The sequence below is a fragment of the Marmota monax genome, unplaced genomic scaffold, assembly GCF_021218885.2.
Source record: "Marmota monax isolate L192 unplaced genomic scaffold, Marmota_monax_Labrador192_F-V1.1 WCK01_AAM20220418_F8-fsc00090, whole genome shotgun sequence".
Lineage (NCBI taxonomy): Eukaryota > Metazoa > Chordata > Mammalia > Rodentia > Sciuridae > Marmota > Marmota monax.
Window position 1 is genome coordinate 666,789 of NW_026695219.1, and position 27,819 is coordinate 694,607.

The 27,819-nt window shown below is 36.8% G+C and overlaps 1 protein-coding gene across 4 annotated transcripts in view; it reads right to left on the reverse strand.

The window, feature by feature from the left end:
• Prpf18 (pre-mRNA processing factor 18) overlaps window positions 1-26,754 on the reverse strand; it is a 56,354-nt gene extending 29,600 nt beyond the window's left edge. Inside the window, exons 1-7 of one of the 4 annotated variants that reach the window (XM_058575192.1) lie at window positions 26,366-26,754; window positions 25,747-25,843; window positions 25,516-25,550; window positions 6,723-6,800; window positions 6,582-6,608; window positions 3,761-3,865; window positions 132-245 (exon numbers count right to left, since the gene is read on the reverse strand). In XM_058575192.1, coding sequence (XP_058431175.1) covers window positions 132-245; window positions 3,761-3,865; window positions 6,582-6,608; window positions 6,723-6,800; window positions 25,516-25,550; window positions 25,747-25,753 — 366 coding nt within the window. In that variant the 5' untranslated portion in view covers window positions 25,754-25,843; window positions 26,366-26,754. Of the gene's footprint in view, window positions 1-131; window positions 246-3,760; window positions 3,866-6,581; window positions 6,609-6,722; window positions 6,801-12,797; window positions 12,987-25,515; window positions 25,551-25,746; window positions 25,844-26,365 lie in introns of those variants that run through there. The other 3 variants (XM_058575193.1, XM_058575191.1, XM_046432468.2) reach the window with 3 other exon arrangements.
• Between the last annotated feature and the right edge of the window lie 1,065 nt (window positions 26,755-27,819).

Here is a 27,819-nt window from a genome sequence, read left to right on the forward strand (position 1 = left end):
CATTTTTACAAAAGTAAACAGCATCAGAAGCAAGGGTATTTTTCAATTTTTTACATATAGTAACACAATTAAGTCAAACTCCAAACTATTCTAGTCAGTGGTATTTTTCTAACTTTAATCTGACTTCTTACCTTATTAACTTCTGGTGTGAGGATCTCTATTTTTCTTAAACGTTGAAAAGCATCATAATCAGTTTCTCCAAATAGTCTAATTGGTTCTCCTCTTTCTCTTAACCTTCTGATAACCTATAGAAAAACAAAAGCCTAGTAATTCATTTTATTTGTGAAACAGGGGAAAAAACTCAAACAATTTCCATACTTTACCTTAAAATGAAACCAGTGTTTAATAAAATGAATTATCTAAGTACATATTTCTGAGTGAAAAATAAAATATTTTATTCACCTATCTACACTAAATAAAGATGTCGGTGAATGAAAGAGAAAATACCTTAGTTAAAAGTCTATTTTGACTCAATGTCATGGCTATATATTTTATTACTGAATAGCTCCTAGAAAGTGGTCTGACATATAAATCTATAATTCAAATCTAGAGCAAGCCCCAAATATAGACCTCTCATTTTTTCTGCAAGACACACACACTCCTTACTTATAAGAACTAAGAGAAGGGATACAGTTTTGGTCCTCAATTTACATAACTGTGACTCAGTCCTCTTTTTAAAAACATCAAAAGACAATACTAATCCCCTCTGCCAACACACATTTTAGGTAATCAAACATCTGTTTTGAAATGTAGATGTAAAAAGTAAGTTGTATTTGTTTTTCCTTAATCTTCCATGAACAGATATGCTGTGCTATCATCATACTTTGAACAACAGTCCTCTGCTGGCCTGCTGCAGGTAGGATAATCTGTGCAGTAAGACACACAGAAAAAAACACTAAAGAGGGAAGAATGGCAGTTCTACAGAGAATAAAACTTGGAGTAAACAATGAATCCATAATCATAGCAAAGAGGATTCACCATAATACTATAGTAAAATTCAAAGAGAGAAAATGAGAGATGACTAGAAGGGGCACATGCAGGACTTTGGAAGTATAGATCCATACTTGATTTCATGACTTGGGTAATGTAATTATCCATTATATTACATCTATGTTTTATATACTCTTTGTGTACATTATGTTTCATTTAAAAAAGGAGAAAGAAAAATGTAATTAAGAAAATGAACTGATAAAAGAAAATGGATAATTGAAAAATTGATAAAAGAAAAAAAAAAAAAAACACTGCCACCAAGAACTTAATCTGGGAACATAAACAGTAAAACACACCTAGAAACCACTAAAAGGACTTCCTTGTATTAACTGAGGTTTGGGATTAAAACAGAAATTTAAGAGGTCATCTAGTGCCAATCAATGCAGGGGGAAAAAAAAAAAACCCTCAAAAATGTCCTTGTCAGATCCTTGAGAAGTAATAATCACATCTCTTCATGAAATATCCCACCCCAGGGCTGGGTTGTGGCTCAGTGGTACAGCGGTTGCCTACCATGTGTGAGGGTTCGATCTCCGCACCATAAATAAATAAATAAATAAAGTAAGTAAGTAAGTAAGTAAGTGAAGGTCCATCGACATCTTAAAAAAAAAAAAAAAGAAAGAAATATCCTACCCCAATTTCAGACTAGTATGCATTACTTTTCAAAACTGAAATCTGCATCCCTCAAGCTTCTTCCCATTGCCTAGTTCTATTTTAAGAAACCACAGAGAATATTCAATATTTTGCCAAAATTCAATGGATATTTTAAAAATATATTTACTAACTCTTCTCTTTAAGCTAACTATTCCAAATTCCTTTACCTATTTTCACATGGTGACTTCTACAGTCAGTCATCATTCCTATGAAGGTTTCCTTCTGTGTAACTCCACTATAATAATATGGAATAAGGAATAACAACCACAACTGCAAATGTATTGGCGAGAGGCACAATACCCACCCTCTGACCTATGTGCCACACTCTGTACTAATATTAAGCCCTACCCACAATCAGACACATCTAAAACATGGACAGACTGCTGAGGACTCACAAAGATTAAAGAAGATTGTCCAACTGTCTCAATCACAAATTTAAATAACCTAAATAGAAAAAAACAGAGAATTTGAGCTAGTTATTACTTTAAAACACTGTAAAGCTGAGGGCTATTAATAAACCAAGTTATGAGAATTATGCAGTATTTTTCTAAATACCAGTTTACATGGCTAATTCTCATCTGTCTGGGATTACATGACAGTGATTTTGCCTAAAGGAAAGGTAATAAACTATCTGAATTCAAGGTAGTGTGAGAATTCTATTATTCTAATTTTTTAAACTTGTATACAAAAAAAATTTTTGACACAGAGACCAAAAGGGATATCAGCTACATGGGAGGTTAAGACAGGAGGATCTCAAGTTCAAAGCCAATTAGCAACATCCCTAAGCAACTTAGTGATACTGCGTCTCAAAATAAAAAATAAAAAAGGACTGGGGATGTAGCTCACCTGGACTTAACTTCCAGTATCCACCCCCAACACAAAAAAAGAAAGAAAAATAGGGAATTAGAAAGTCTCAGTAACTTGCCCAAAGTAAAAACTTTCATATACAGTGTGTACACACAAACACACACATACACAGTCTTCAAAATATATTTTTAAGTGAAAAGAGCGAGGCACACAAGCATATAAATAATCTCACTTGTGTGAAAGGGAAGAAAAAGTATACACTTGCATACTGATGACTGTGTAAGTGAATGACTCTAGCAGGACTGAGAACAGATTAGAGGGGGGTATGGAAGATAGAAGATAGGAAGAAGAAAAGATATTTTTGTTTTATACCTTCTCTATAGTTGAATTCTTTAAATCACACAAATATCTCTATTTTGTAAGTAAAGTAATAGTTGCTATTGACCAGGATATGGGCAAACACTACAGGTAAGAATATAAATACTGGCATAACGCATCTAACATCTACAAAACCTTTTGGTAAACATGTATAAAAAAAAAATCTTAAAATAGAGTCTTTATGGGCTGGGGATGCGGCTCAAGCGGTAGCGCGCTCGCCTGGCATGCGTGCGGCCTGGGTTCAATCCTCAGCACCACATACAAACAAAGATGTTGTGTCCACCGAAAACTTAATAAATAAATAAATATTAAAAATTCTCTCTCTCTCTCTCTCTCTTTAAAAAAAAAAAAAAAATAGAGTCTTTGCCTCAGAAACAAATCATGCTTCCAGAAACTTTTCCACAGGAAATAATCATACATTATTATGCTTGTAATGATGTCTGTAAAAGAATGTTCATCTCAGTATTATTTATAATAGGGAAATGCTGAAGCAATCTAAAATGACAATTAAGAAAGAATTGGTTTTAAAAATATTTCTGTGCAAGCACACAATGGGAAATTACATAGCCGTTAAAAATTGTAGAGATTACTGTATTTTAACATGGAAAGATGTACGATAAGTAAGGGCAGTTAACAAATTAATAAAGTAATTTAGACAAAAAAATAATTTAAATATAATTATTTAGAAAACATGAATTCAATTATAACTTAACAATGTTTAATGTGTTTATCATTCAAAGTTTATGATATGCTCTTTAAAAAAAGTAAGAATACTATTAAGAAAAGAAGCAGAGGTTAATTTATAACCTAATGAAGAAAACTATATTGTAAAGGACTTTTAGGTCAGTAGGTCATCTTATATGAGAAATAATGACACATAACTCACGTAAACATGTGGAAAAAATGTTCCCATAAAATACTCATATAAACTTACCTCTTGCCTAGAAAGAGTCATGGGTAATTTTTCCTCTGCCAATTCAAGTTCTAATACTGGATTTGATGAAGTTAGTGGTTTCTGGTCCTCCTCTTTTGGCTGTATCTATATTAAGAGCCAAAAGAGATGAAATTTAGTTTTTAAAACACAGCCAATATTTATAATTCCATCACCTTAGCTATTCTTGGACATTAAATAGTTTCAGTACTGAAGGTTTTCTAAGTGTTTTTCTGAAGAAAGAAGTCATAATAAATGTACATGCTTTTAAGAGCTTATCAAACAGATCCATGTCAGAAACACAAGTAGAAAGCATGCACACGGGAGACAGCATTCTTGATATAAAATATTAACATAACCATAATGATTTGCAAAATCAAAACTCATGTTGCTAAAATTTACACTCTCCAAATTCTAAAACAAAAGTACTTTTTTCTTTTAAACAATCAATTTGCTTCGCCTTTGAGAAAAAAGTGTCCTACAGGGTTACCTGATTGTTGCTTAGCTTTAAAATGAAAACTAAAGAGAACTATTCTCCAACAGAAACTATGAAGCTTCAAGCTCTAGCTTTTTCCTATTTTTCCTTTTGAATGGTATTATTCCAACTGCAGAGAAATCACTATTGGACCTGTAGAAAAATTCCCAAGGTGATGCAGAACTGATCCACAAACTGAGCTAAATTCTTGTAGAAAAACAATGAAAAATGGCACTATTCTATACATGCCATCCAAGGAAAGAGTAACATTCTTGTTCATATGAACCTGAAGGTGAATGAGGTAGGAATCTCACATTTTTTACAAATATAGTGCCCAAATCACTGAGAAAACTGAGTTAAGCAATTTAGAAGCCCCACTGTGTGGTCTGCTGAAACACAGTTTCCTATCTAACCAGAAGACAAATCTAAAACACTGACTGTAGGAAAATCTAAAATACTGAAAGGAGGAATAAGATTCAAAGGACCATAAAAGCAAATTAACATCAATTATTATTAAATATTAAAAAGAAACTCAATTTTAAAAAGCTCTAATGGTAAAAAATTATGTAATAGCTAGGCACACTGGCACACACATATAATCCCAGTGGCTCGGGAGGCTGAGACAGGAGGATTTCGAGTTCAAAGCCAGCCTCAGCAATGGTGAGGCGCTAAACAACTCAGTGAGACCCTGTCTCTAAATAAAATACAATATAGAGCTGGTGCTGGGGCTCAATGATCAAGTGTCCCTGAGTTCAATCCCCAGTACCCTCCCAATTTTTTTTTAATTATGTAATAAATGACCTTGTAGTTTATGACTAAATGCTGGACTCATCCTAGTTGATACTGAGGTAAAAGACTGAACTTTCATATTTTCACAGGACAAATCAGGCCAAGCCTTAAAAAAATTGTAATTAGTTTCTATAAAGGGAAAAAAAAGCAATGGATACTATATTGTCACTACTACCAAGAAGGAGCTATTAAAAATATCCTCAAAAACAAAAACCTGTGATTTCTTCTTAAGCACATCAATAGGTGTTTTTCAAAACCCTCAGGACTAAAAGCTTTTTAAATTATATAATGGCCATTAATAGCTCTGGGGAAAAGAGCTAAGACATTTTGTCAGCTAGACTCAAAGTTACAACTAATATCTTTATAGTACTTATTTCACTTCAGTGCTTGCTTTCTTCTATGTAAGCAAAAAAGCCCTCCCACAAAATCTATGCAAAGCAAAAACTGCCACTTTCTTAATTTTTTTCCTACCTTATCAAGAAGTTGAAAAGTTCAAATTTAGAGATCTGGGAACTGAGAAATCATCTCTCTGAATTGGATACAACAATTATTTACATAGAACTTAATTTCCTAAACCAGAAGTAAATCAGTATCTTTATAGGAAATGACCAAGATGCAAATATAAGCTTTCATATATAAAAAGCCTTTAAAAATATTAACTATATTTTTCTTTAATACATGCCCTTTCCAACCCTACAAAATAAAACCAAATGCATATACATAACATTTGCATTCCTCATGCTTCCTTCTGGAAAGGCTATGCCATATAAACTAATTTCTAGAACCTTCCCTGTTACATGCACAAGAGTATTATTTTATATTAATGTTTCATGAGCAAAAAATTGATTTCAAATAGAATTTTGACAGAACCTCTTAATTGTGAGTTAAAATTATTAAACAAGATATAGAGTTAAAAAAAATAACTTAAACCTGACTTCTCCACCTCATAAGCATTAACCCCTCCCAATAAAACCCCCAGCACATTATCAACTGGTAATCTGAAAATAGTTTCAGTCATGCTTCCAAAACATACAAGTAAAGCCTTTCAGACAACTCATTTGTTTCTAAACAATATTTCAAAGTTACATTTTCTATTCAATAAACTAAACAGTATCTGAAATGTTATAACTTATTACAATAAAAGCATATATATATATATATATACATACATGGTGCTATATTTCAGGCAGAGTTACTAATGGCCCAAAAGGAATTATTAACAATACAATCATAATCAATGGCTGAAAATATGCGGGAGAAAGCAGGGGAAATGCCACTGCTAACATCACTGCTGCTGAAAGAATAAAATGAACTGGACTCTTCTGAGATACAGTTTTATTGGGAGAGGTGAGGGAGAGAAGTGGTGGTGGAGAGGAAAATAAGGCAGCATCAGATCCAGGACTTAATTTTTTAAAAAAGGTCAAGCTTTGATCTCAAGCCACTTCATGCTGTCCACAAAAAGCCAAACCATTCCGAGCCAAAAGTCATGCATATATTTTCCTAAATTCAAGAATTTTTTTTTTTTTTTAAAAAAAGCAAAACAAAAACAAAAACTCATACCTCTCCAGATGGCTTCTCACTTATAGGCTAATATGTAACATTGATAAATTGAACAGAGATCAATAATTTTGTCATTTAACAATAGCTATATAAATTTAAACGCAGAAATTTACAATTTAATTTAAAAGCTCACATTCATACCTTGTAGCCACATCTTTCAAAATATGCCTCCTCCTCTTTTTTCACAAGTTCACTGCGTCTGAAATATTTTTTATTTTCCTATCAAAGAAAAAAATAAGTTAATAATAAATCCTTGGCAAAATTTCATATTCCACAGTTATCAAGTGCTTTTAGAAAACTTTTAAAAATATTCTTCAGTTGCTCAAGAATTTGAGAGTACTTTTTGGTTTTCAATATGAACACATTGGGTCCCTGAAGCATGCTACCTCTCCTACACATAGGTCTGGATATTGATATGTGATGAATATTTAAATTTTTCTTGCACTGTCATTTTAATAAGTGTGTACAACAGCATACAAATCAACAATACTTTCCAAATGTTCCGTTTTAAAATTTAAGTTCCTAAAATATTTTATAATATTTCCTAAAATATTACAAAATATTTCCTAAGATAAATATAAATTCAAAGATAGTGTCTAAAAATGGATTCATTATAAATCACATAAAATGAAAGATAATGTCTAAAAATGGATTCATTACAAATCACATAAAATGGTATGTCTTAATTATTTTCACTTAACAGAAACAAACACTAATTATGGCATATATATATACCCAACTTCTAAAATCTCACTAATAAGAAGGTTCCAAGAGAATGTCTAAATTTTTTGATACTAATAGATAAGCTCTAAATCTACTGTGGCTAAAAAGATGTTAGTTCTTTATATATCCCATTGTGAAATCTGCAGCCTAATTTGTAATCTTACTACTATCTGCACCTCTGCCTCCTGGATCTTACTGCATTGATAACTTTGCTCAACTACAGATACTGTCCCATTTTATTAATAGTAATTATAACAGAATCTCAATAATACCTCTCCACATGTATTTAGCACCTCTAGTTTCAAAAGCTCATTAATTCAGGCAATTACCACCAGTAGATACTAAAATATTAAAATATTTAAAATATTAAATATTATAATGGTGACAATGGAAAGATCAGGCTGCCAATACTTGAGCCCATTGATCAAGCCTGGAATTTGTAAAAGATTATATACCTCTTTGTGATACCACAAGAAGTACTCAGCACCATCTATCAAATATGCTTTACCCTTACTGTAGGAGTAGAGAAGTAAACAAAATGGTAACAACAGTAATTAATCAAACAAATCTAGGACAGTGTACAAAATTAGTTCTCCTTTCTCCAACATGTCAATGGTGTTGAAGGGAGAGCAGCTGGAGGAATAAAAACATTCTTGATTAAAAGAAACCAATAGTCACAATAAATAAATTCAATTAGTCAAATTTGTGTGGATCTCTTTGGAACAAACCAACTGTTAAAAACATATATATGTATAATTTGACTGGGGATATGTTAATATGAATTTGATACAGCTTAAGGAAACTATTTTGTTAGATGTAATCATATTTTGGTGATATAAAAATATGTCTAATTTTTAGAGTTACAGGTACCAGGGGAAGGGTATACAATTCATTATACAATTCTATTTTTGTGAATGTTTAAACAAAATAAAGTTTACAAGTTCATTCATTAACTCCATAAACACCAACACACTTACCTACCATATACCAAGCATACACCCTTCAGATACAAAGATGAAGATATTACTGTAGCAAGAAATTGATGACATCATCTAATTATCAAACTACCACGACAAAAATGTGAGCAAATGATATTAATCCCCTTTTACAGATAAGTAAGTTGAGAATTAGGAAAGGCTGTAACATTTCAAGAACTTAATAAATCTGATGAGTAACAGAGCCAGGACTAAGAACTCTGGTCCTTAAATCCTTTGTACTTAGTTTTCCTAGCTAATTAGTCACTCTCAAAATTCAGTATTTTAGATTATTCCTTTTAACTATGTAGTATGTAACTATTACATTTCAAATAGGTAAGCTGGCAAACACTTATTAGCATCCTTTCAGGAAGAGCTGATATATACAAGAAGTAAAAGGAATGCCAAGGCCAGAGCCCAAGTCCAATTATGTTACCTCTGACTACCATGTCTCCATTCCACTGAATACCCCTAACAAAAGCTTAGGACTAGAATGTCTCAAAATGTCATCCATAGACCCCTACCTGCTGCTTTTCAAATATTCTTGCACTTTGTCCAAGTTGTACTTTCTAGATTATAAAACTAAAGATTCACAAGTCTAAAGTGCATACACTTTCCTACCACATTACCTGAAATGTCTGTCTTCACTAAATAAGGTATTAAATATCAAAAATAATATGCAAACATGATTGTCAACATGAATTTAGAATTACCATTCCTCCAATTATGTTAAGATAGCGTTTATAAAAATGGATACAAATATTAACAAAAGCTCTGTAAAAGCCAGATGCAGTGGTGCATACCTATAATCCCAGAGGCTTGGGAGGCTAAGGCAGGAGCCTCAGCAACTTAGCAAGGCCCTAAGCAACTCAGTGAGTCCCTGTCTCTAAATAAAATATAAAAAAGGGCTGAAGGGGCTGGGGTTGTAGCTCAGCAGTGGAGTGCTTGCCTAGCACGGGCGAGGCCCTGGATTCGATTCTCAGCACCACATAAAAATAAAGGCATTGTGTTGTGTCCATCTACATCTAAAAAATAAATTAAAAAAATAAAATAAATTTAAAAAATAGAGGTAGTGTGTCCAACTACAACTAAAAAAAGGGGGGGGGGGGCGGCTGAGGCTGTGGCTCAGTAGTTAAGTGCCCCTGGGTTCAATATCCTGAACCAAAAAAAAAAAACCTCTGCAAAAAGGCAAAAGGCACCAGGATTTACAACTATAGAGCCTAATACCCAATGCAAAACAGTATGTGTGAGATCACAAACCATGAGGCAAGTCAACATCTTGTTAGCGTGAAACAAACCTTAAGAGTCTGAAGTAATACATCAAACAGAAGGGCATACAATTTAAAGAGACAATGCTTTTCAAAGTGAAAGAATCATAAAGTGTTAGTAAATCCTATAAGCCATGCAATGTATTTTTTCAGTGATGTCAGTGAAAAATCTTGAGAAAATAAAAAATAAAACAAGTTCAAGAAAAGAAAACAACCAAGACAGAGACAAACTACATGATTCTGCTTACATAAAATCATAAAATTCTAGAAATATGTAATCTACCTGAAGTAACCAAAAGCAGGTCAGTGGTTGCCTGTGACAGAATGCAGGGAAAAACAAGAAGGAGGGATTACAAATACGCATAAGGAGACCTTTCATTCTGCAGATAGTTTCCCTGAGCACAGGTCAAAACTCAACTGTACACTCTACATACAGTGTGGGCTGAGGGTGTAACTCTGTGGTATAGGACTTGCCTAGCATGCACAAGGCCCGGGGTTGGACCTCCAGCATCCCCTCCAAAACAAAAACAAAACCCAGTACATATAGTGGTCAGTATTCCAAAGCATTAAAAAAATAAATAAAATTCCACAAATAAGAAGAATATAAGAATGATGGGCAACAGTGAGACAGGGGCTGAGGGAGGGGTAAGAAAACAGAGAGAAGGGAAAGAATAACAACCTGTAGTGGTGGTGGTGTTCTTTACATTATCAGACTTTAAGACTTATCAGGATGCTACAGTGATCAACAGAGAGTGGCACAGGCATAAGGATCAGCAAACATGTCACTGGAAAAGAACACAGCACCCAGAATGAAGCCACACTTACACAACTGTCTGATTTTTTATAAAGATGCCACAATCATACAAAGGGAAAAATACTTTCAGTAAATGGTAAACTGGACATCCATAAGAAAATCAGCAAACTATAACCCCTACTCCGCATCATACAAAAATACTGAATCGAATTTTTAGAAACTCTTAGTTTTTTATAAAAGATAAACTATAAACTTTTAAAAGATGATATAAGGGGACAGTTTTACAATTTACTCTTTGAGTATTTGGAGGTGGAATGGTGGGAGGATATCATTAGGTGTATGTTTAATTCTCAAAAAACTACCAAATGGTTTTCCAACTGGTTATATTATTTTAAATTCCCAGACAAGTCACAGAAAATGATAAGCCAACATACTGGAGAGCCTGGAGTGGTGGCATACATCTATAGTTCCAGAACTCTGGAAGCTGAAGTACAAGGATCATTTAAGCCTAGGAGTTTGAGACCAGCATGGGCAACAGAATAATACCACATCTCAAAAAGACCCAAACAAACCAACAAACAAACTGGGAAATTGGGATCCATCAAAACTAAAAGATTTTATGATCAAAAGACATTTAGGGCCAGGCACAGTGGAGCACAACTGTAATCCAAGCAGCTTAGGAGGCTGAGGCAGGAGGATAAAGAGTTCAAAGCCAGCCTCAGCAAAAGCAAGGAGCTAAACAACTCAGTGAGAACTTGTCTCAAAATTTTAAAAATACAAAATAGGGCTGAAGATGTGGCTCAGTGGTGGAGTGCCCCTCAGTTCAATCCCCAGTAATACCCCCCCCCCGAAAAAAAATAGTCTATTTACTCTGTTGACATCTGCACTGTAGGTGAAAAGCATGGTAAAGCTGGCCACAGCCTTAGAAATAATTAAGGCAGTGGCACAAAACTGTTGTACTCAGAGGGAGCCAGTTTCACTTCTGAATCTCCTTGATGAAGTACAAGTTGAAAAACCCTTATTTAAATGCTTGGAAGTGTTTTGGATTTCAGATTTTTTTGAATTCTGGAATATTTGCACATACAAAACAAGGTACCTTGGGGATGGAACCCAAATTTAAACACAAAGGTTCATGTATGTTTTATACACACTTCACACATAGAGCCTGAAGGTAATTTTATATGATGTTTTGGTGTGTCTATGCTTTGAAAATTCCACTGAGGTCAGGTGTGGAATTTTCCTCTTGTGGCATAATGTCTGCCCTCAAAAAGTGGATTCTGTTAGGATTTCAGATTTCAGGATTAAGAATGCTCAACCTACAGCAAAATTTTAATTTTACTAAGTATTAATCCTTGACATTTTTTCACATCCTATATGACAAAACAAAGTATACATAAATAATTTTTCCTTTTTACCGAAGTATGATGGTTATCTGGTGGAAAAGCAACCAAACAATCAAGCTGTAAACTAAATCAGTGTTCTTCTTCATGGAATACCATTTTGTCATACATAAATACTGACAAACCATAATTATCCAGACTTGAATATTTGTCAGACAACTTCCCCAAACTGAGCACCATGAGACCATACTTCAAAAAAAAGAACTAGTAGTATTTGTTGGCTATGATGAAATTCCAGCTTTCAAGTGAAAATTAAAAGTGTGGAGTACTTGAGCCTACCATCATGAGCTTGATGGTTTCCTAAGGCTTCAAGAAACCACATTAGATCAGCAGATATTAAATAATACAACTTTTATGTTGTGTAATGAAATCTGTCCAGTCTCTCAATTTTACTTTTAATTTGGTAAATACTAATAGATATCATCAACAAAAGCTGGGGTCCTCAATAACTTAAAGAGTATAAAGAGGTCCTGAGACTAAAAGCTTTGAAAACTGGTGACCTAAATCACTGTTATGCAATAAAGGAAAGGAGAACAGTTTAAGGAGGTTCCTAAATCAGGTTGTTCTTTCTCCTTTTTTTTAGTACCTCTCCAAAAAAGTCTTAGCTTTCCATCCCATGAAGAGCAGACCCATAAACTCTGTATGTGTTGGGGAAGAGGAAAGACGGGGAAACAAAAAGACTGAGTTTAACAAGAAGGAACGCTGAAGACGGGATCTGAGACCGTCCTTCCTGTTCAGCTGGACACAAACCCTTAAACGACACAAGTCACCCCTCGGGACTGAGGAAGATCCGGAGAGTGTCGACAGATGGGTGGGTCAGCGCGAGTTGTTGACCTAAGTAAACTGCCAGGGGGAAAGTTGCAAAAAACAAAACAACAACAACAAAAACACCTTGGGTTTTCCTGCAATTCTCACACTTCCCTCCGTGAAGATCCCCAGAGAGGGACCGAAGGATGGATCTAGAAAGGGCCTCCGGGACAGAGGCAGGACTGTCGCCGAGCCCCACGTCGGCCCTAAATGCTCTCACCCCGGCATCCCCCGACACACAAACACACCACTCTTCGACCCTCAGCCCCCACAACCACAAGGACCCTTACCACCAACAGGTTTCTCTCTTCCACCAGCTGCCGCTTCCGGGAAATCTCTGATCTCAAAATGTCCATCTCGCTGCACGGGGTTAAGCTCCAGATCCCCTCTCCACCTCCTGGGAACTACCCTCAGCCAGCCCGCCGCCGTACACTCACTACAAACCAACCAAACTACCGGAGGACAACTGACGGGATAGGCTTCCGGCGGAAGCTGGAACAAGAGAGAGGAGGGTAAAAGCGCCGGAGATGCTTGTTAGTGAAGCGGCTTTGGAACAGCGCCGCCTGGCGGCACCCTCCAGAAACGCGCTCGCAGTCCCCGCTGTGAAAATGGACTGAAAACCAAGCCTTCTGAAGAGTGAGGAGGTAGTGGGCGACGTCTTGTACGTTTGTACCTGCTGGTTAGGTCCAAAAGCCTACTTACTAGAACACATCAGTATTGTTAAGGTGCGATATCTACTAGAAGTTCTCATTAGAGTTCCCCAAGTTACTGGCTTGCCAAGGTTAATGTACTAGATACGGAAAGAGAAAAACTTGAATTATACTAGCTTGTAGGTGTTGAGTTAAAGGGCGGTGAAATGTCCTGTGGAGTTAAACAGCTTCATCCACCAAAGGTATTCCTCTACTCCCTCAACTTTACATTGCATAAGTAGCTTGATAATATTATTCAACATCTACCTTAAGCTAACAGATCATCTTTTTTCTGTCATGCATTCAGCAATGAAGATTTTTTTTGTCTTTTTTCCCACATTTTTATTGGCTCATTATAACATAACGATGGGATTTTGTTGTTACATATTCGTATGTGCACACACTATTACAATATAATTTATCCACTATCACCTCCCAGCGCTTACCCCCTCCCTCAATACTATCCACGCCCCGGTCTCTTTCCTCTACTGCTCGCCCTTTGACTTTCATGTGATCTGCCCCCACCTTTTTTTCCTTTTTCCTCTCTAGCTTTTGCACATGAGAGAAAACATATAACCCTTGACCTTCTGAATTAGACTTATTTCACTTACTATAATGGTCTCTAGTTCCATCCATTTTCCTGCAAATGACATGATTTTATTTTTCTTTATGGTTGAATTAAACTCTTTTTGTAAATATACCACATTTTCTTTATTCATTCATCTATTCATGGACATCTAGGCTGGTTCCATAGTTTGGATACTGTGAATTGTGCTGCTTGCTATAAACGTGGGTATGCATCAAATATGGAGGTGTGGTACAGTTGGGTCATATGGTGGTTCCATACCTAGGCTTTTTAAAATTATTTTTTAGTTGTAGTTGGAAACAATGCCTTTATTTTTCATGTGGTACTGAGGATCCAACCCAGAGTCACGCATGAGCTAGATAAGGTCTGTACTGCTGAGCCACAACCCCAGCCCCTAGTCTTTCGCTGAATCTTCATGCTGATTTACATACTGTTTGTACTCATTTATGGTGCCACCAGCAGTGTAAAAGTGTTCTTTTCTCTCCATATTTTCTCCAGCATTCATTATTGCTTGTATTCTTGATGATTGCCACTCAGACTGGAGTGAGATGAAATCTCAGTGTAGTTTTAATTCACATTATTGTTAATAATGTTGAACTTTTTTCCCGTATATTTGTTGTGAATTTATATTTCCTCTTTAAGAAGTGTCTGTTCATTTCCCTATTTATTTATTGGGTTATTTGATTTTTTGGTGTAAAGTGTTTTGAGTTCTTTATATATTCTGAATATTAATCTTCTGTCACAAGAGTTGCTAGCAAAGATTTTCTCTGATTCTTATAAATTCTCTTGTCACATTCCTAATTGTTTCCTTTGATATGCATAAGCTTTTTACGTTGATTAAATTAACTTTTTAATTAAGTCTTGGCATTATTTTCTGAGTTTTAGGAGTTTTACTGAGAAAGTCTTTGCCTGTGCCTATATGCTGGATTGTTGACCTTACATTTGCTTCTAGAAGTACCATAGTTTCCAGTCTAATTCCTAGGTCTTTGATCCATTTTAAGTTGATTTTTGTGCAGGTTACATTAGGGTCTAGTTTCATTCTTCGACATAAGGCTAACTAGTGTTTCGAGCACCATTTATTAAAAGGCTGTCTTTAAAAAAAAAATTAAAAGGGGCTGGAGATGTGGCTCAAGCCATAGTGCGCTCGCCTGGCATGCGTGGGGCGCTGGGTTCGATCCTCAGCACCACATAAAAATAAAATAGATGTTGTGTCCACGGAAAACTAAATATTAAAAAATTCTCTCTCTCTCTCTAAAAAAAAAAATTAAAAGGCTGTCTTTTCTCCAAGATACGCTTTTGGAAACTTTCTTAAGGATCAGAACACTGTGGATGTGTGGGCTTATCTCAGTGACTTCTATTCTATACGATTGGGCTGATCTGTTGTTATGCCAGTACTATGCAGTTTTTGTTACTATAGTTCTGTAATATAATTTGAAGTCAGGTATTGTGATACCTCCAGCATTGCTTTTTGATTTAGATTTGCTTTGGCTACTCTGGGTCTTTTATTCTTCAAAATAAATTTTAGGACTTTTTTTTTTGCTAGTTCTATGAAGAATGACATTTGACATTTGTGTTTTGATAGGGATTGAATTAAATCTGTATATTGCTTTTGGTAGTATGGCCATTTTAACAATATTAATTCTGCCTATGTATGAACATGGGAGGTAATTCCATCTTCTTGTGTCTTCTTCAGTTTCTTTCTTCACTGTTTACAGTTTTCATTGGAGAGGCCTTTCACCTCCTTATTCAGATTTATATATATATATATATACTTTTAATTTTTTAGTTGTAGTTGGACATAATACCTTTATTTTATTTATTTATTTTTATGTGGTGCTGAGAATTGAACCCAGGGCCTCGCACATGCTAGGCAAGGGCTCTACAGCTGAACAACAACTTCAGCCCCTCCTAGATATATTTTTTGAGGTTATTGTGAATATAATTGTTTTCCTGATTTCTTTTTCAGCAGAATCAATATTGGTATATAGGAAAGATGCTGATTTTTGTATGCTGATTTTGTAACCTGATATTTTGACAAATTTGTTTATTAGCTCTAGCAGTCTTTTGGTGGAGTTTTTTGGATCTTCTAAGTATAGGATCATATCATCTGCAGACAGTGATAATTTGATTTCTTGCTTTTCTATTTTTATCACTTTTATTTCCTTCTCTTGACAAATTACTCTGGCTAGAATTTCTAGCACTATATTAAATAGGAGTGGTGAGAATGGACAGCCTTGTCTTGTTAAAGGAAATGCTTTCATTTTCCCCTACTTACTATGAAGTTGGCTCTGGGTTTTTCTTTTTTTCTTTTTTTTTTTTATTTTTTATTGTTGGTTGTTCAAAACATTACAAATTTCTTGACATATTCCACACTTTGATTCAAGTGGGTTATGAACTCCCACCTTCACCCCATACACAGATTGCAGAATCACATCAGTTACACATCCATTGATTTACATATTGCCATACTAGTGTCTGTTGTGCTCCGCTGCCTTTCCCATCCTCCACCCTCCCCCCTCCCCACCTCTCCCCTCCCCTCCCCTCCTCTCTCTCTACCCCCTCCACTGTATAACCCTGAGGGTCTCCTTCCATTTCCATGCAATTTCCCTTCTCTCTCCCTTTCCCTCCCACCTCTCATCCCTGTTAAATGTTAATCTTCTTCTCCTGCTCTTCGTCCCTACTCTGATCATAGTTACTCTCCTTATATCAAAGAAGACATTTGGCATTTGTTTTTTAGGGATTGGCTAGCTTCACTTAGCATAATCTGCTCTAATGCCATCCATTTCCCTGTAAATTCTATGATTTTGTCATTTTTTAATGCAGAGTAATACTCCATTGTGTATAAATGCCACATTTTTTTTAATCCATTCCTCTATTGAAGGGCATCTGGGTTGGTTCCACAGTCTTGCTATTGTGAATTGAGCTGCTATGAACATCGATGTAGCAGTGTCCCTGTAGCATGCTCTTTTTAGGTCTTTAGGGAATAGACCAAGAAGGGGAATAGCTGGGTCAAATGGTGGCTCCATTCCCAGCTTTCCAAGAAATCTCCATACTGCTTTCCAAATTGGCTGCACCAATTTGCAGTCCCACCAGCAATGTACAAGTGTACCCTTTTCCCCACATCCTCGCCAGCACTTGTTGTTGTTTGACTTCATAATGGCTGCCAATCTTACTGGAGTGAGATGGTATCTTAGGGTGGTTTTGATTTGCATTTCTCTGACAGCTAGAGATGGTGAGCATTTTTTCATGTACTTGTTGATTGACTGTATGTCCTCCTCTGAGAAGTGTCTGTTCAGGTCCTTGGCCCATTTGTTGATTGGGTTGTTTGTTATCTTATTGTCTAATTTTTGGAGTTCTTTGTATACTCTGGATATTAGGGCTCTATCTGAAGTGTGAGGAGTAAAGATTTGTTCCCAGGATGTAGGCTCTCTATTTACCTCTCTTATTGTTTCTTTAGCTGAGAAAAAACTTTTTAGTTTGAGTAAGTCCCATTTGTTGATTCTAGTTATTAACTTTTGTGCTATGGGTGTCCTATTGAGGAATTTGGAGCCCGACCCCACAGTATGTAGATCGTAGCCAACTTTTTCTTCTATCAGACGGCGTGTCTCTGATTTGATATCAAGCTCCTTGATCCATTTTGAATTAACTTTTGTGCATGGCGAGAGAAAGGGATTCAGTTTCATTTTGTTGCATATGGATTTCCAGTTTTCCCAGCACCATTTGTTGAAGATGCTATCCTTCCTCCATTGCATGCTTTTAGCCCCTTTATCAAATATAAGATAGTTGTAGTTTTGTGGATTGGTTTCTGTGTCCTCTATTCTGTACCATTGGTCCACCCGCCTGTTTTGGTACCAGTACCATGCTGTTTTGTTACTATTGCTCTGTAGTATAGTTTGAAGTCTGGTATCGCTATACCGCCTGATTCACACTTCCTGCTTAGCATTGTTTTTGCTATTCTGGGTCGTTTATTTTTCCATATGAATTTCATGATTGCTTTCTCTATTTCTACAAGAAATGCCGTTGGGATTTTGATTGGCATTGCATTAAACCTATAGAGAACTTTTGGTAATATCGCCATTTTGATGATGTTAGTTCTGCCTATCCATGAACAGGGTATATTTTTCCATCTTCTAAGATCTTCTTCTATTTCTCTCTTTAGGGTTCTGTAGTTTTCATTGTATAAGTCTTTCACCTCTTTTGTTAGGTTGATTCCCAAGTATTTTATTTTTTTTGAAGATATTGTGAATGGAGTGGTTGTCCTCATTTCCATTTCAGAGGATTTGTCGCTGATATACAGGAATGCCTTTGATTTATGCGTGTTGATTTTATATCCTGCCACTTTGCTGAATTCATTTATTAGCTCTAATAGATTCTTTGTAGAGCCTTTTGGGTCTGCTAGGTATAGAATCATATCATCTGCAAATAGTGATAATTTAAGTTCTTCTTTTCCTATTTTTATGCCTTTAATTTCTTTCGTCTGTCTAATTGCTCTGGCCAGTGTTTCGAGAACTATGTTGAACAGAAGTGGAGAGAGAGGGCATCCCTGTCTTGTTCCAGATTATAGAGGGAATGCCTTCAGTTTTTCTCCATTCAGAATGATGCTAGCCTGAGGCTTAGCATAGATTGCTTTTACAATATTGAGGTATGTTCCTGTTATCCCTAGTTTTTCTAGAGTTTTGAACATAAAGGGATGCTGTACTTTGTCGAATGCTTTTTCCGCATCTATCGAGATGATCCTATGGTTCTTATTTTTAAGTCTATTGATGTGGTGAATAACATTTATTGATTTCCATATATTGAACCAGCCTTGCATCCCAGGGATGAATCCTACTTGATCATGGTGCACAATTTTTTTCATATGTTTTTGTATCCGATTCGCCAGAATTTTATTGAGGATTTTTGCATCTAGGTTCATTAGAGATATTGGTCTGTAGTTTTCTTTCTTTGAAGTGTCTTTGTCTGGTTTAGGTATCAGGGTGATGTTGGCCTCATAGAATGAATTTGGAAGTTCTCCCTCTTTTTCTATTTCCTGAAGTAGCTTGAAAAGTATTGGTATTAGTTCTTCTTTAAAGGTTTTGTAAAATTCTGCTGTATACCCATCCGGGCCTGGGCTTTTCTTAGTTGGTAGTCTTTTGATGGTTTCTTCTATTTCCTCAATTGATATTGGTCTGTTTAGGTTGTCTATATCCTCCTGACTCAATCTGGGCAGATCATATGACTTAAGAAATTTATCTATGCCTTCACTATCTTCTAATTTATTGGAGTATAAGGATTCAAAATAGTTTTTGATTATCTTCTGTATTTCTGAAGTGTCTGTTGTGATATTGCCTTTTTCATCCCGTATGCTAGTAATTTGAGTTCTCTCTCTTCTTCTCTTCGCTAGCATGGCTAAGGGTCTGTCGATTTTGTTTATTTTTTCAAAGAACCAACTTTTAGTTTTGTCAATTTTTTCAATTGTTTCTTTTGTTTCGATTTCATTAATTTCAGCTCTGATTTTAATTGTTTCTTGCCTTCTACTTCTTTTGCTGTTGTTTTGCTCTTCTTTTTCTAGGATTTTGAGATGAAGTATGAGAACATTTATTTGTTGGTTTTTTCTTTTTTTAAGGAATGAACTCCAAGCAATGAATTTTCCTCTTAGAACTGCTTTCAATGTGTCCCATAGATTCCGATATGTTGTATCTGTGTTTTCATTTATCTCTAAGAATTTTTTAATTTCCTCCTTGATGTCTTCTATAACCCATTGATCATTCAGTAACCTATTGTTCATTCTCCAAGTGATGTATGCTTTTTCCTTCCTTCTTTTATCGTTGATTTTCAGTTTCATTCCATTATGATCAGATAAGATGCATGGTATTATCTCTACTCCTTTATATTGTCTAAGAGTTGCCCTGTGACATAATATATGATCTATTTTTGAGAAGGATCCATGTGCTGCTGAGAAAAAAGTATAATTGCTTGATGTTGGGTGGTATACTCTATATATGTCAATTAAGTCTAGGTTATTAATTGTGTTATTGAGTTCTATAGTTTCCTTATTCAACTTTTGTTTGGAAGATCTGTCCAGTGGCGAGAGAGGTGTGTTGAAGTCTCCCATGATTATGGTATGGTGGTCTATTAGACTCTTGAACTTGAGAAGAGTTTGTTTGACGAACATAGCTGCACCATTGTTTGGGGCATAAATATTTATGATTGTTATGTCTTGTTGGTGTATGGTTCCCTTAAGCAGTATGTAGTGTCCCTCTTTATCTCTTTTGATTAACTTTGGCTTGAAATCTATTTTATTTGATATGAGTATGGACACTCCTGCTTGTTTCCGAAGTCCATATGAGTGATATGATTTTTCCCAACCTTTCACCTTCAGCCTATGTATGTCTTTTCCTATCAAATGCGTCTCCTGTAGGCAGCATATTGTTGGGTCTTGTTTTGTGATCCATTCTACTAGCCTGTGTCTCTTAATTGGTGAGTTTAAGCCATTAACATTTAGGGTTATTATTGAGATATGGGTTGTTCTTCCAGCCATATTTGTTTATTTCTGTTACTAAACGTGGTTTGTTTTCCTCTTTGATTATTTTCCCCCCCCTTTACTGTCCTACCTCCCACTGTTGGTTTTCATTGTTATTTTCCATTTCCTCTTCCTGTAATGTTTTGCCAAGGATGTTTTGAAGAGATGGTTTTCTAGCTGCGAATTCTTTAAACTTTTGTTTATCGTGGAAGGTTTTAATTTCATCTTCCATCCTGAAGCTTAATTTCGTTGGATACACAATTCTTGGTTGGAAACCATTTTCTTTCAGTGTTTGAAATATGTTATTCCAGGATCTTCTAGCTTTCAGAGTCTGTGTTGAAAGATCAGCTGTTATCCTGATTGGCTTACCCCTAAATGTAATCTGCTTCCTTTCTCTTGTAGCTTTTAAAATTCTCTCCTTATTCTGTATGTTGGGCATCTTCATTATAATGTGTCTAGGTGTGGATCTCTTATGATTTTGCACATTCGGCGTCCTGTAGGCTTCTAGGATTTGGGATTCTGTCTCATTCTTCAAGTCTGGGAAGTTTTCTCATATTATTTCATTGAATAGACTGCTCATTCCTTTGGTTTGGAGCTCTGTACCTTCCTGTATCCCAATGACTCTTAAGTTTGGTCTCTTAATGTTATCCCATATTTCTTGGATGTTCTGCTCATGGTTTCTTAACAGTCTTGCTGAGCTGTCTATGTTCTTTTCCAGTTGAAATACTTTGTCTTCATTGTCTGATGTTCTATCTTCTAAGTGTTCTACTCTGCTGGTAGTATTCTCCATTGAGTTTTTAAGTTGGTTTATTGCTTCCTGCATTTCTAGGATTTCTGTTTGTTTGTTTTTTATAACCTCTATCTCCCTGTATAGTTGATCCTTTGCTTCCTGGATTTGTTTGCGTAATTCATTGTCGAAGTGATCTTTCATTGTCTGATTTTGCTGTCTAATGTCTTCCTTGATACTCCAGATCATCTGAAGCATGTATATCCTGAATTCTTTATCTGACATTCCATCTGCTGCAGCTGTTACCTCTTCTAAAGTTGCATTGACCTGCAATGCTTGTGGTCCTTTCTTTCCTTGTCTTTTCATACTGCTTGCGTATCTTTCCTGCAGGCACGGGCGGCGGCTCTGTTCTCTCCTTATTCCAATTGGGGTGTCGTGGCTACCACGCCGGCAGGTCACTGGGCCTGTTCTGGGCGCTGGCGGCGGCTCTGTTCTGCCCCTACTCCAATTGGGGTGACGAGTGTACCACGCCGGCAGCCCACCGGGCCTGATCTGCCGGTCGGTTGCAGGTTACCCTACAGGCGCGGGCGGCGGCTCTACTCTGCCCCTACTCCAAATGGGGTGACGTGTCTGTCGTACCGGCAGGCCACTGGGCCTGTCCCGCTGGTCGGTCGCAGATCTGCCCACCTTTCGGGCACGGGTGGCGGCTCTGCTCTGCCCCTACTCCAATTGGGGTGTTGTGACTACCCCGCCTGCAGGTCGCTGGACCTGTTCCTGGCACGGGCGGCGACTCTGCTCTGCCCCTACTCCAATTAGGGTGGTGTGTGTACCACGCCAGCAGGCTCCTGGGCCTGATCCACCGGTCTGTCGCAGGTCTGCCTACCTTGGAGGCGCGGGCGGCGGATCTGCCCTGCCCTTCCTACCACGCCTGCGGACCCCTGGGCCTGATCTGCAGGTTGGTCACAGGTCTGCTCACCCTGCGGGCACGGGTGGCGGTTCCGCTCCGCCCCCACTCCAATTGGGGTCACGTGGCCACCACACTGTCAGGGCCTGATCCGGGCGTGGGAGAAGGATCTGCTCTGCCCCTACTCCAGTTGGGGTGACGTGTGTACCACACTGGCAGGCCACTGGGCCTGACCCACCAGGCTGTCACAGGTCTGTTTACCTTGCAAGCGCGGGCGGCAGCTCTGCCCTGCCCCTCCTACCACGTCCATGTACCACTGGGTCGCGGGTCTGCCCACCTTGCGGGTGCGGGTGGCGGCTCTGCTCCACCCCCTCTCCAATTGGGGTCACGCGGTCACCATGCTGGCGAGCCGCTGGGCCTGCTCCGGGCGCTGGCGGCGGCCCGGCTCCTCCCCTCTGGCTCGACGACAAATTGAGGAGACTCGGGTGTCTGTGCCTCACTCCCCCTACCAGGAGACCAACTGTTTCTGTCGCCGCTGGTATTGATGAAGTTCTCTCCTCCGCCGCTTTCTGATGACATCAGATCTCTGCCATGTTGGTATCCTATGCGAATGGCAGCATTTTGTTCCCCTTGCTGGGCAACCAAAGCAACGGGTGAGTCCTGACCGGCCCTCAGCAGGACCCGGACCATGAAGCAGTTTGGGGGTTTTTCATATATAGCTTTTATGATGTTAAAGTAGGTCCCTTCTATTCCTAGTTTCTTCAGTGCTTTTATCATGAATGGGTGCTGAATTTTGTCAAAGACCTTCTCTGCATCTATTGAGATGACTAAGTGATTTTGTCCTTAACTCTATTTATGTGATCACTTACATTTATTGATTTGCAAACGATAAAGCATCCTTGCATCTCTGGAATAAAACCAACTTGGTAAAGATGTACAATCTTCTTAATATGTTGTTGAATATGATTTATTAATATTCTGTTAAATATTTTTGCATCTGAGTTCATCAGGGATATTGGTCTTTAGTTCTCTTTCCTTGATGTGTCCTCATCTGGTTTTGTTATGAGTGTGATACTGGCTTCATAGGATGAATTTGGAAGTGTCCCATCCCTTTCCACTTGATGGAATAATTCGAGGAGTACTGGCAATAGTTCTTCTCTAAAGGTCTGGTAGAATTTGGCTAAGAATCCAACTGGCCCTGGGCTTTTCTTTATTGAGAGGCTTCTTATTACTGCTTCTGTCTCATTACAAGTTATTGATCTATGTAGGTTTTCTATGTCCTCTTGATTCAATTTTGGCAGATCATGTCTCTAGAAATGAATGCATTTCTTCTAAGTTTTCCAGTTTATTGGAGAATAGGTTTTCAAAATAATCCCCAACGATCTACTGGATTTCTGTGATGTCTGTAGTGATTTCTCCTTTTTTATCTCAATTTTATTAATTTGAGTCTTCTTTTTCTCTTGGTTAGTTTGGCTAAAGGATATTGTTCTTCTTTTCAAAGAGACAGCTCATTGTTTCATTGACCCTTTGTATTGTGTTTTTATTCTCAAGTTCATTGATTTCAGCTCTGATCTTCCTTCCTTCCTTCTACTGGCTTTGCAAATGGTTTGTTCCTCTTTTAAAGGGCTTTGACATGCTTATTAGGTTTTTTAAGGAGGATTCAGATTTTATGTAGGCACTTACAGCTGTAGACATTACTCTTAGAACTGCCTTCATGGTGTTCCAGAGGTTCTGGTATGTTGTGTCACTGTTCTCATTTTAGTCTAGGAATTCTTCAATTTCTCCCTCAATTTACTTTCTCATCCATTCATCATTCAGACATGTATTGTTCAATCTCTCTGCATTTATATAGTTTCTGTAGTGTTTTATTGTGTTGATTTCTAATGTCCTTCCATTATTATCTAAGATACAAGGAATTATGTCAAATAAGATTTTCAATAACATGATCAGATATGTAGTCAGAAAAAAGTTAAGTCCAATTCAAGAATAAAAATTAAAATGAGGAGGAAAAAATGCATGTCAGAGATTTTGTTTTCATTTTTATTTTGAGGCAGAGTCTCACTATGTTGCCTAGACTGGTCTTGAACTCCTGAGCTCAAGCAGTTCTCCCACCTCAGTCTTCTGAGGGCTGGGACTGCAGTGTGTTGGACAGTTTTTATTTTTAACCTAAAAACCATTTATAATGAATTTATTTTTGGTTTTATGCCATGAAAGTTTTTCTTTAAATTTTAAGACCTAGCACAGTGGCGCACACCTGTAATCCCAGTGACTTGGGAGGCTGAGGCAGGAGGATCTCAAGTTCAAAGCCAGCCACAGCAACTCAGTGAGGCCCTAACCAACTCAGTGAGACCCTGTCTCAAAATAAAAATAAAAAAGGGCTGGGGGAAAAATTAAAAAGGACTGGGGTTGTAGCCCAGTGGTTAAACCCCTTGGGTGAATCCCCAGTAACAATAAAACTTTTTTAATTGTCATAATTGAACAATATTTGACATGCTAGTTTTCCCCATTCTAAAATAAAGGAAATATTATTCTGTTCAGTCAATTGATAATAGAAAGTATGGTTTATCAAAATAAAAATAACAGAGAATTGTTCATTTCAATTTAGGAAGGTGTGTGTGTGTGTGTGTGTGTGTGTATTATTTGATCTAAAAGATATCTGGCTTTTGCCAGAAATAAACCAACATAGGAAGTTAATTCACTTTTTTTGTGTGTGTAGTGCTGGGGATTGAACCTAGGGCCTTGTGCAGGCAAGGCAATCAATCACTCTACCAACTGAGCTATATCCCCAGCCCATTTAATCCTCTTTTTGACCCAAGATGCTCTGCTGATTTTTATAGCTTTTGAAAGCCTAAGATATTTTACAAAGAAAAAGTCCCTGATTTAAACATGGTAACATTTTTTGCGTAGATATCTGTCTCTTGAGTCATTTAAAACTTAATAAGCAAATAATTTATTAGTATTCCCCTGATTTAGGGATTAGAGATTTAAAACACAAAAGCCTTAAGTGTTGACACGGATGATTGTTGCAGTAAAGAAAGTTTACAGAGAGCCCCCAAGGACCAGCTGTCCAGTTTGGAAACTCTCAGTGTAAACAGAGAGGGCACTAGCTCCTTTTGAATTTCAGACTTTTATCGATTTTGATGTTTATGCAAACAGGGTTAAGCCTTAAACCATGATTAAGGCCTGGGACCAAAGAGTGACAGAGATAAACACTTGAAGGAGCAAACTGGGAGCAAATCTCACAGAACAGTAGGGGAGAAAGAGAGCCAGATGAGCTTAGATTAACACTGCAAAAACAATCAAAACTCCCTCTGAAAGAATGTATCTATTTAAAAAATATGGATCCCATTTCATCATAATTATAATTTAAATGGTGAAATAATGTTAATTATGACAATTAATTTAAACAGTGAAATAATGGATATAACCCTAAAGGTCCTAAATAGGGAAAGGGAGAAATAAATTATAGTACATACATGGATAACATGGAACCACACAAAAACACAGACTCAAAGATATGGGAATGCTTATGAAGTAATGCTTAGTTTAAAAAATAGAATAATGAGGGCTGGGGGTATAGCTCAGTGGGCGAGTGCTTACCTGCCACAGGAAGATCCTGGGCTTGATCCCCAGCACTGAAAAAAAAAAGGTAGAAAATTGAAACCATAAATGTAGCTTACAGTTTCTGTTTTTTAACAAATATAGAAAAATGATTAGAAGGAAACATGCCAGAGTCGTTACTCAGGCAGTAGATCCACTGATGATTCTTATTGTCTTCTTTACACCTGAATTTAGTACAAATTACATAATTTGGAGGGGAAATCCAGTTACCTGTCATTTTCTGTTTTATTTAATTATTTGAAATTATTCATAGGTTTTTTTCCAGCATATCCATTTTTGAAAGTACATGGTAAATTTAAAATAATGCCTGTAAAAGAAAGCAAAGGATTAGAAAAAAATATTTTTAAAATCTTCATAATTATCTAATCCAATTTTTTGATGTCTTATATGAGTTCTATACTACATTAGATTCTGTGACTTAAACCAAATGCCAAAATATAACTCCTACCATGAGGAGGTTCATCAGCAAGTTTGGAAATCGAGAAATATATCCTGAAAAGTTAAATTATGCTAGATGTACATGATTTAATAGTGTATCTGAGGCTATAATATTCACAGAAATTATAAAATAGTCATCTTCTAAAAGAAGAAATAACTAGAAATCGATATACAATTGATGAGATTATTCCTCTGTAGGAGAAATACATCCTCAGAAATTATTTGTCATTTCTGGGGACTGGAGTTAAATACCAAAGTTAATCAGGATGGTTGACCTGTATTTGTTTTGTTGCTATCCCTATAGGATAAAACATAACTTCTAAAAAAAGAAACAACAAAAGAAAAGGCAAGCTATATAACCTAATGTAGTGGCTCTCAACCTTTAGCATACCTCGGAATAACCTGGAGAACTTTTTGAAACATAGACTGCTGGTCTCCATCCCCAGAATGTCTCATTCAGTAGAGTTGGAGTGGGGTCCAAAATTTTGCTTTTTGAACAAATTCCCATGTGAGGCAGATGCTGCTGATCCAGGACAACACTTTGAAAACCACTTACACATTTTTTTTGTCATTTTTCTGGGGAGAAAGAGCAGGTGAGTCAGAAACACATTCTGTGTAGTCTTGAAAGACCAAGCAGAGGAGGGAGTGGTGTTGGTGTGTCTGCAGCACTGTCATGGGCACCTCTTAGGGTGGTGCCCTGCAGTCACAGTGGGGCTGCTTCTGGGGATCTCCTTGTGGGAAGTAGGCAGACTCCCTCTGGATCAACCACAAATGCTTTGTACAGCTCAATCACAGGCAGATAACTCAACCAGTCTGAGACAGAACCCCTTCTTTAAAAATCTGAAGTTGGGGGCTGGGGTTGTGGCTCAGCGGTAGAGTGTTCACCTAGCATGTGCGAGGTGCTGGTTCAATCCTCAGCGCCACATGAAAATTAAAAAATTAAATAAAGGTATTAAAAACATATATTTTAAAAAAATCTGAAGTTAGTAGAGGCAGCAGATTAGAGGGAGGGTGGAGGGGAGAAAAAGGGAAGGTACTGGGGGAATGAGATTGATCAAATTGTTATGTGAATGCATGAATAAGGCACAATGAATCCATATTCATTAGTGGACTCAATATTATATCTAATAATAATGTACCAACAAAAAATAAAGTAAAAATAAAAAGTTCACACATTAAAAAAGAAACTTAAATTGAGTTCATCTTTCCAACAAACAGGAAACATAAATGTGAATTTTAGAGTGGTAGATAGCCATTTTAGTGTTATACTGAAGCCAGGCTGGTCCACACTGACCCACAAGGAAAGAATGTTAAATTTTCAAGAATTTTGGGAATCAGTTGTTAAGCATAGCCATTATTAAACATTAAATAAGTTACTTAAAATAAATGGTGTTAAAGCAAAGGTAATAAGTACACTACAACCTATTAATTATTTTTCTACTGTGTATGTTCTTGGATTTATTTATTACAGTTGTATCTTCATGGTGGATATGCTATATAATGGTGTGCTCCTACATACCTTTTAACAATTTCCATGCTTAAGGACATCACATTGGTGGCTTGAAATCAGCAATGGTGACTGTATTAGTCGGTTTTCTCCAGAGAAACAGAACCATGAGGATATATATATATATATATATATATATATATATATATATATGTATGTATACAGATGCTTCTCAACTTACAACAATTTATGTTCTGATAAACCTCCTGTATATTGAAAATATTGTAAGTTAAAAATACATTTACTACACCTAACCAGTGGAACATGCTAGCTCAGCAGCACAGTGCACTGCAAAGAATTGATTCTTTCCTCTCGCAGTCAAGTGACTGACTGGGAGC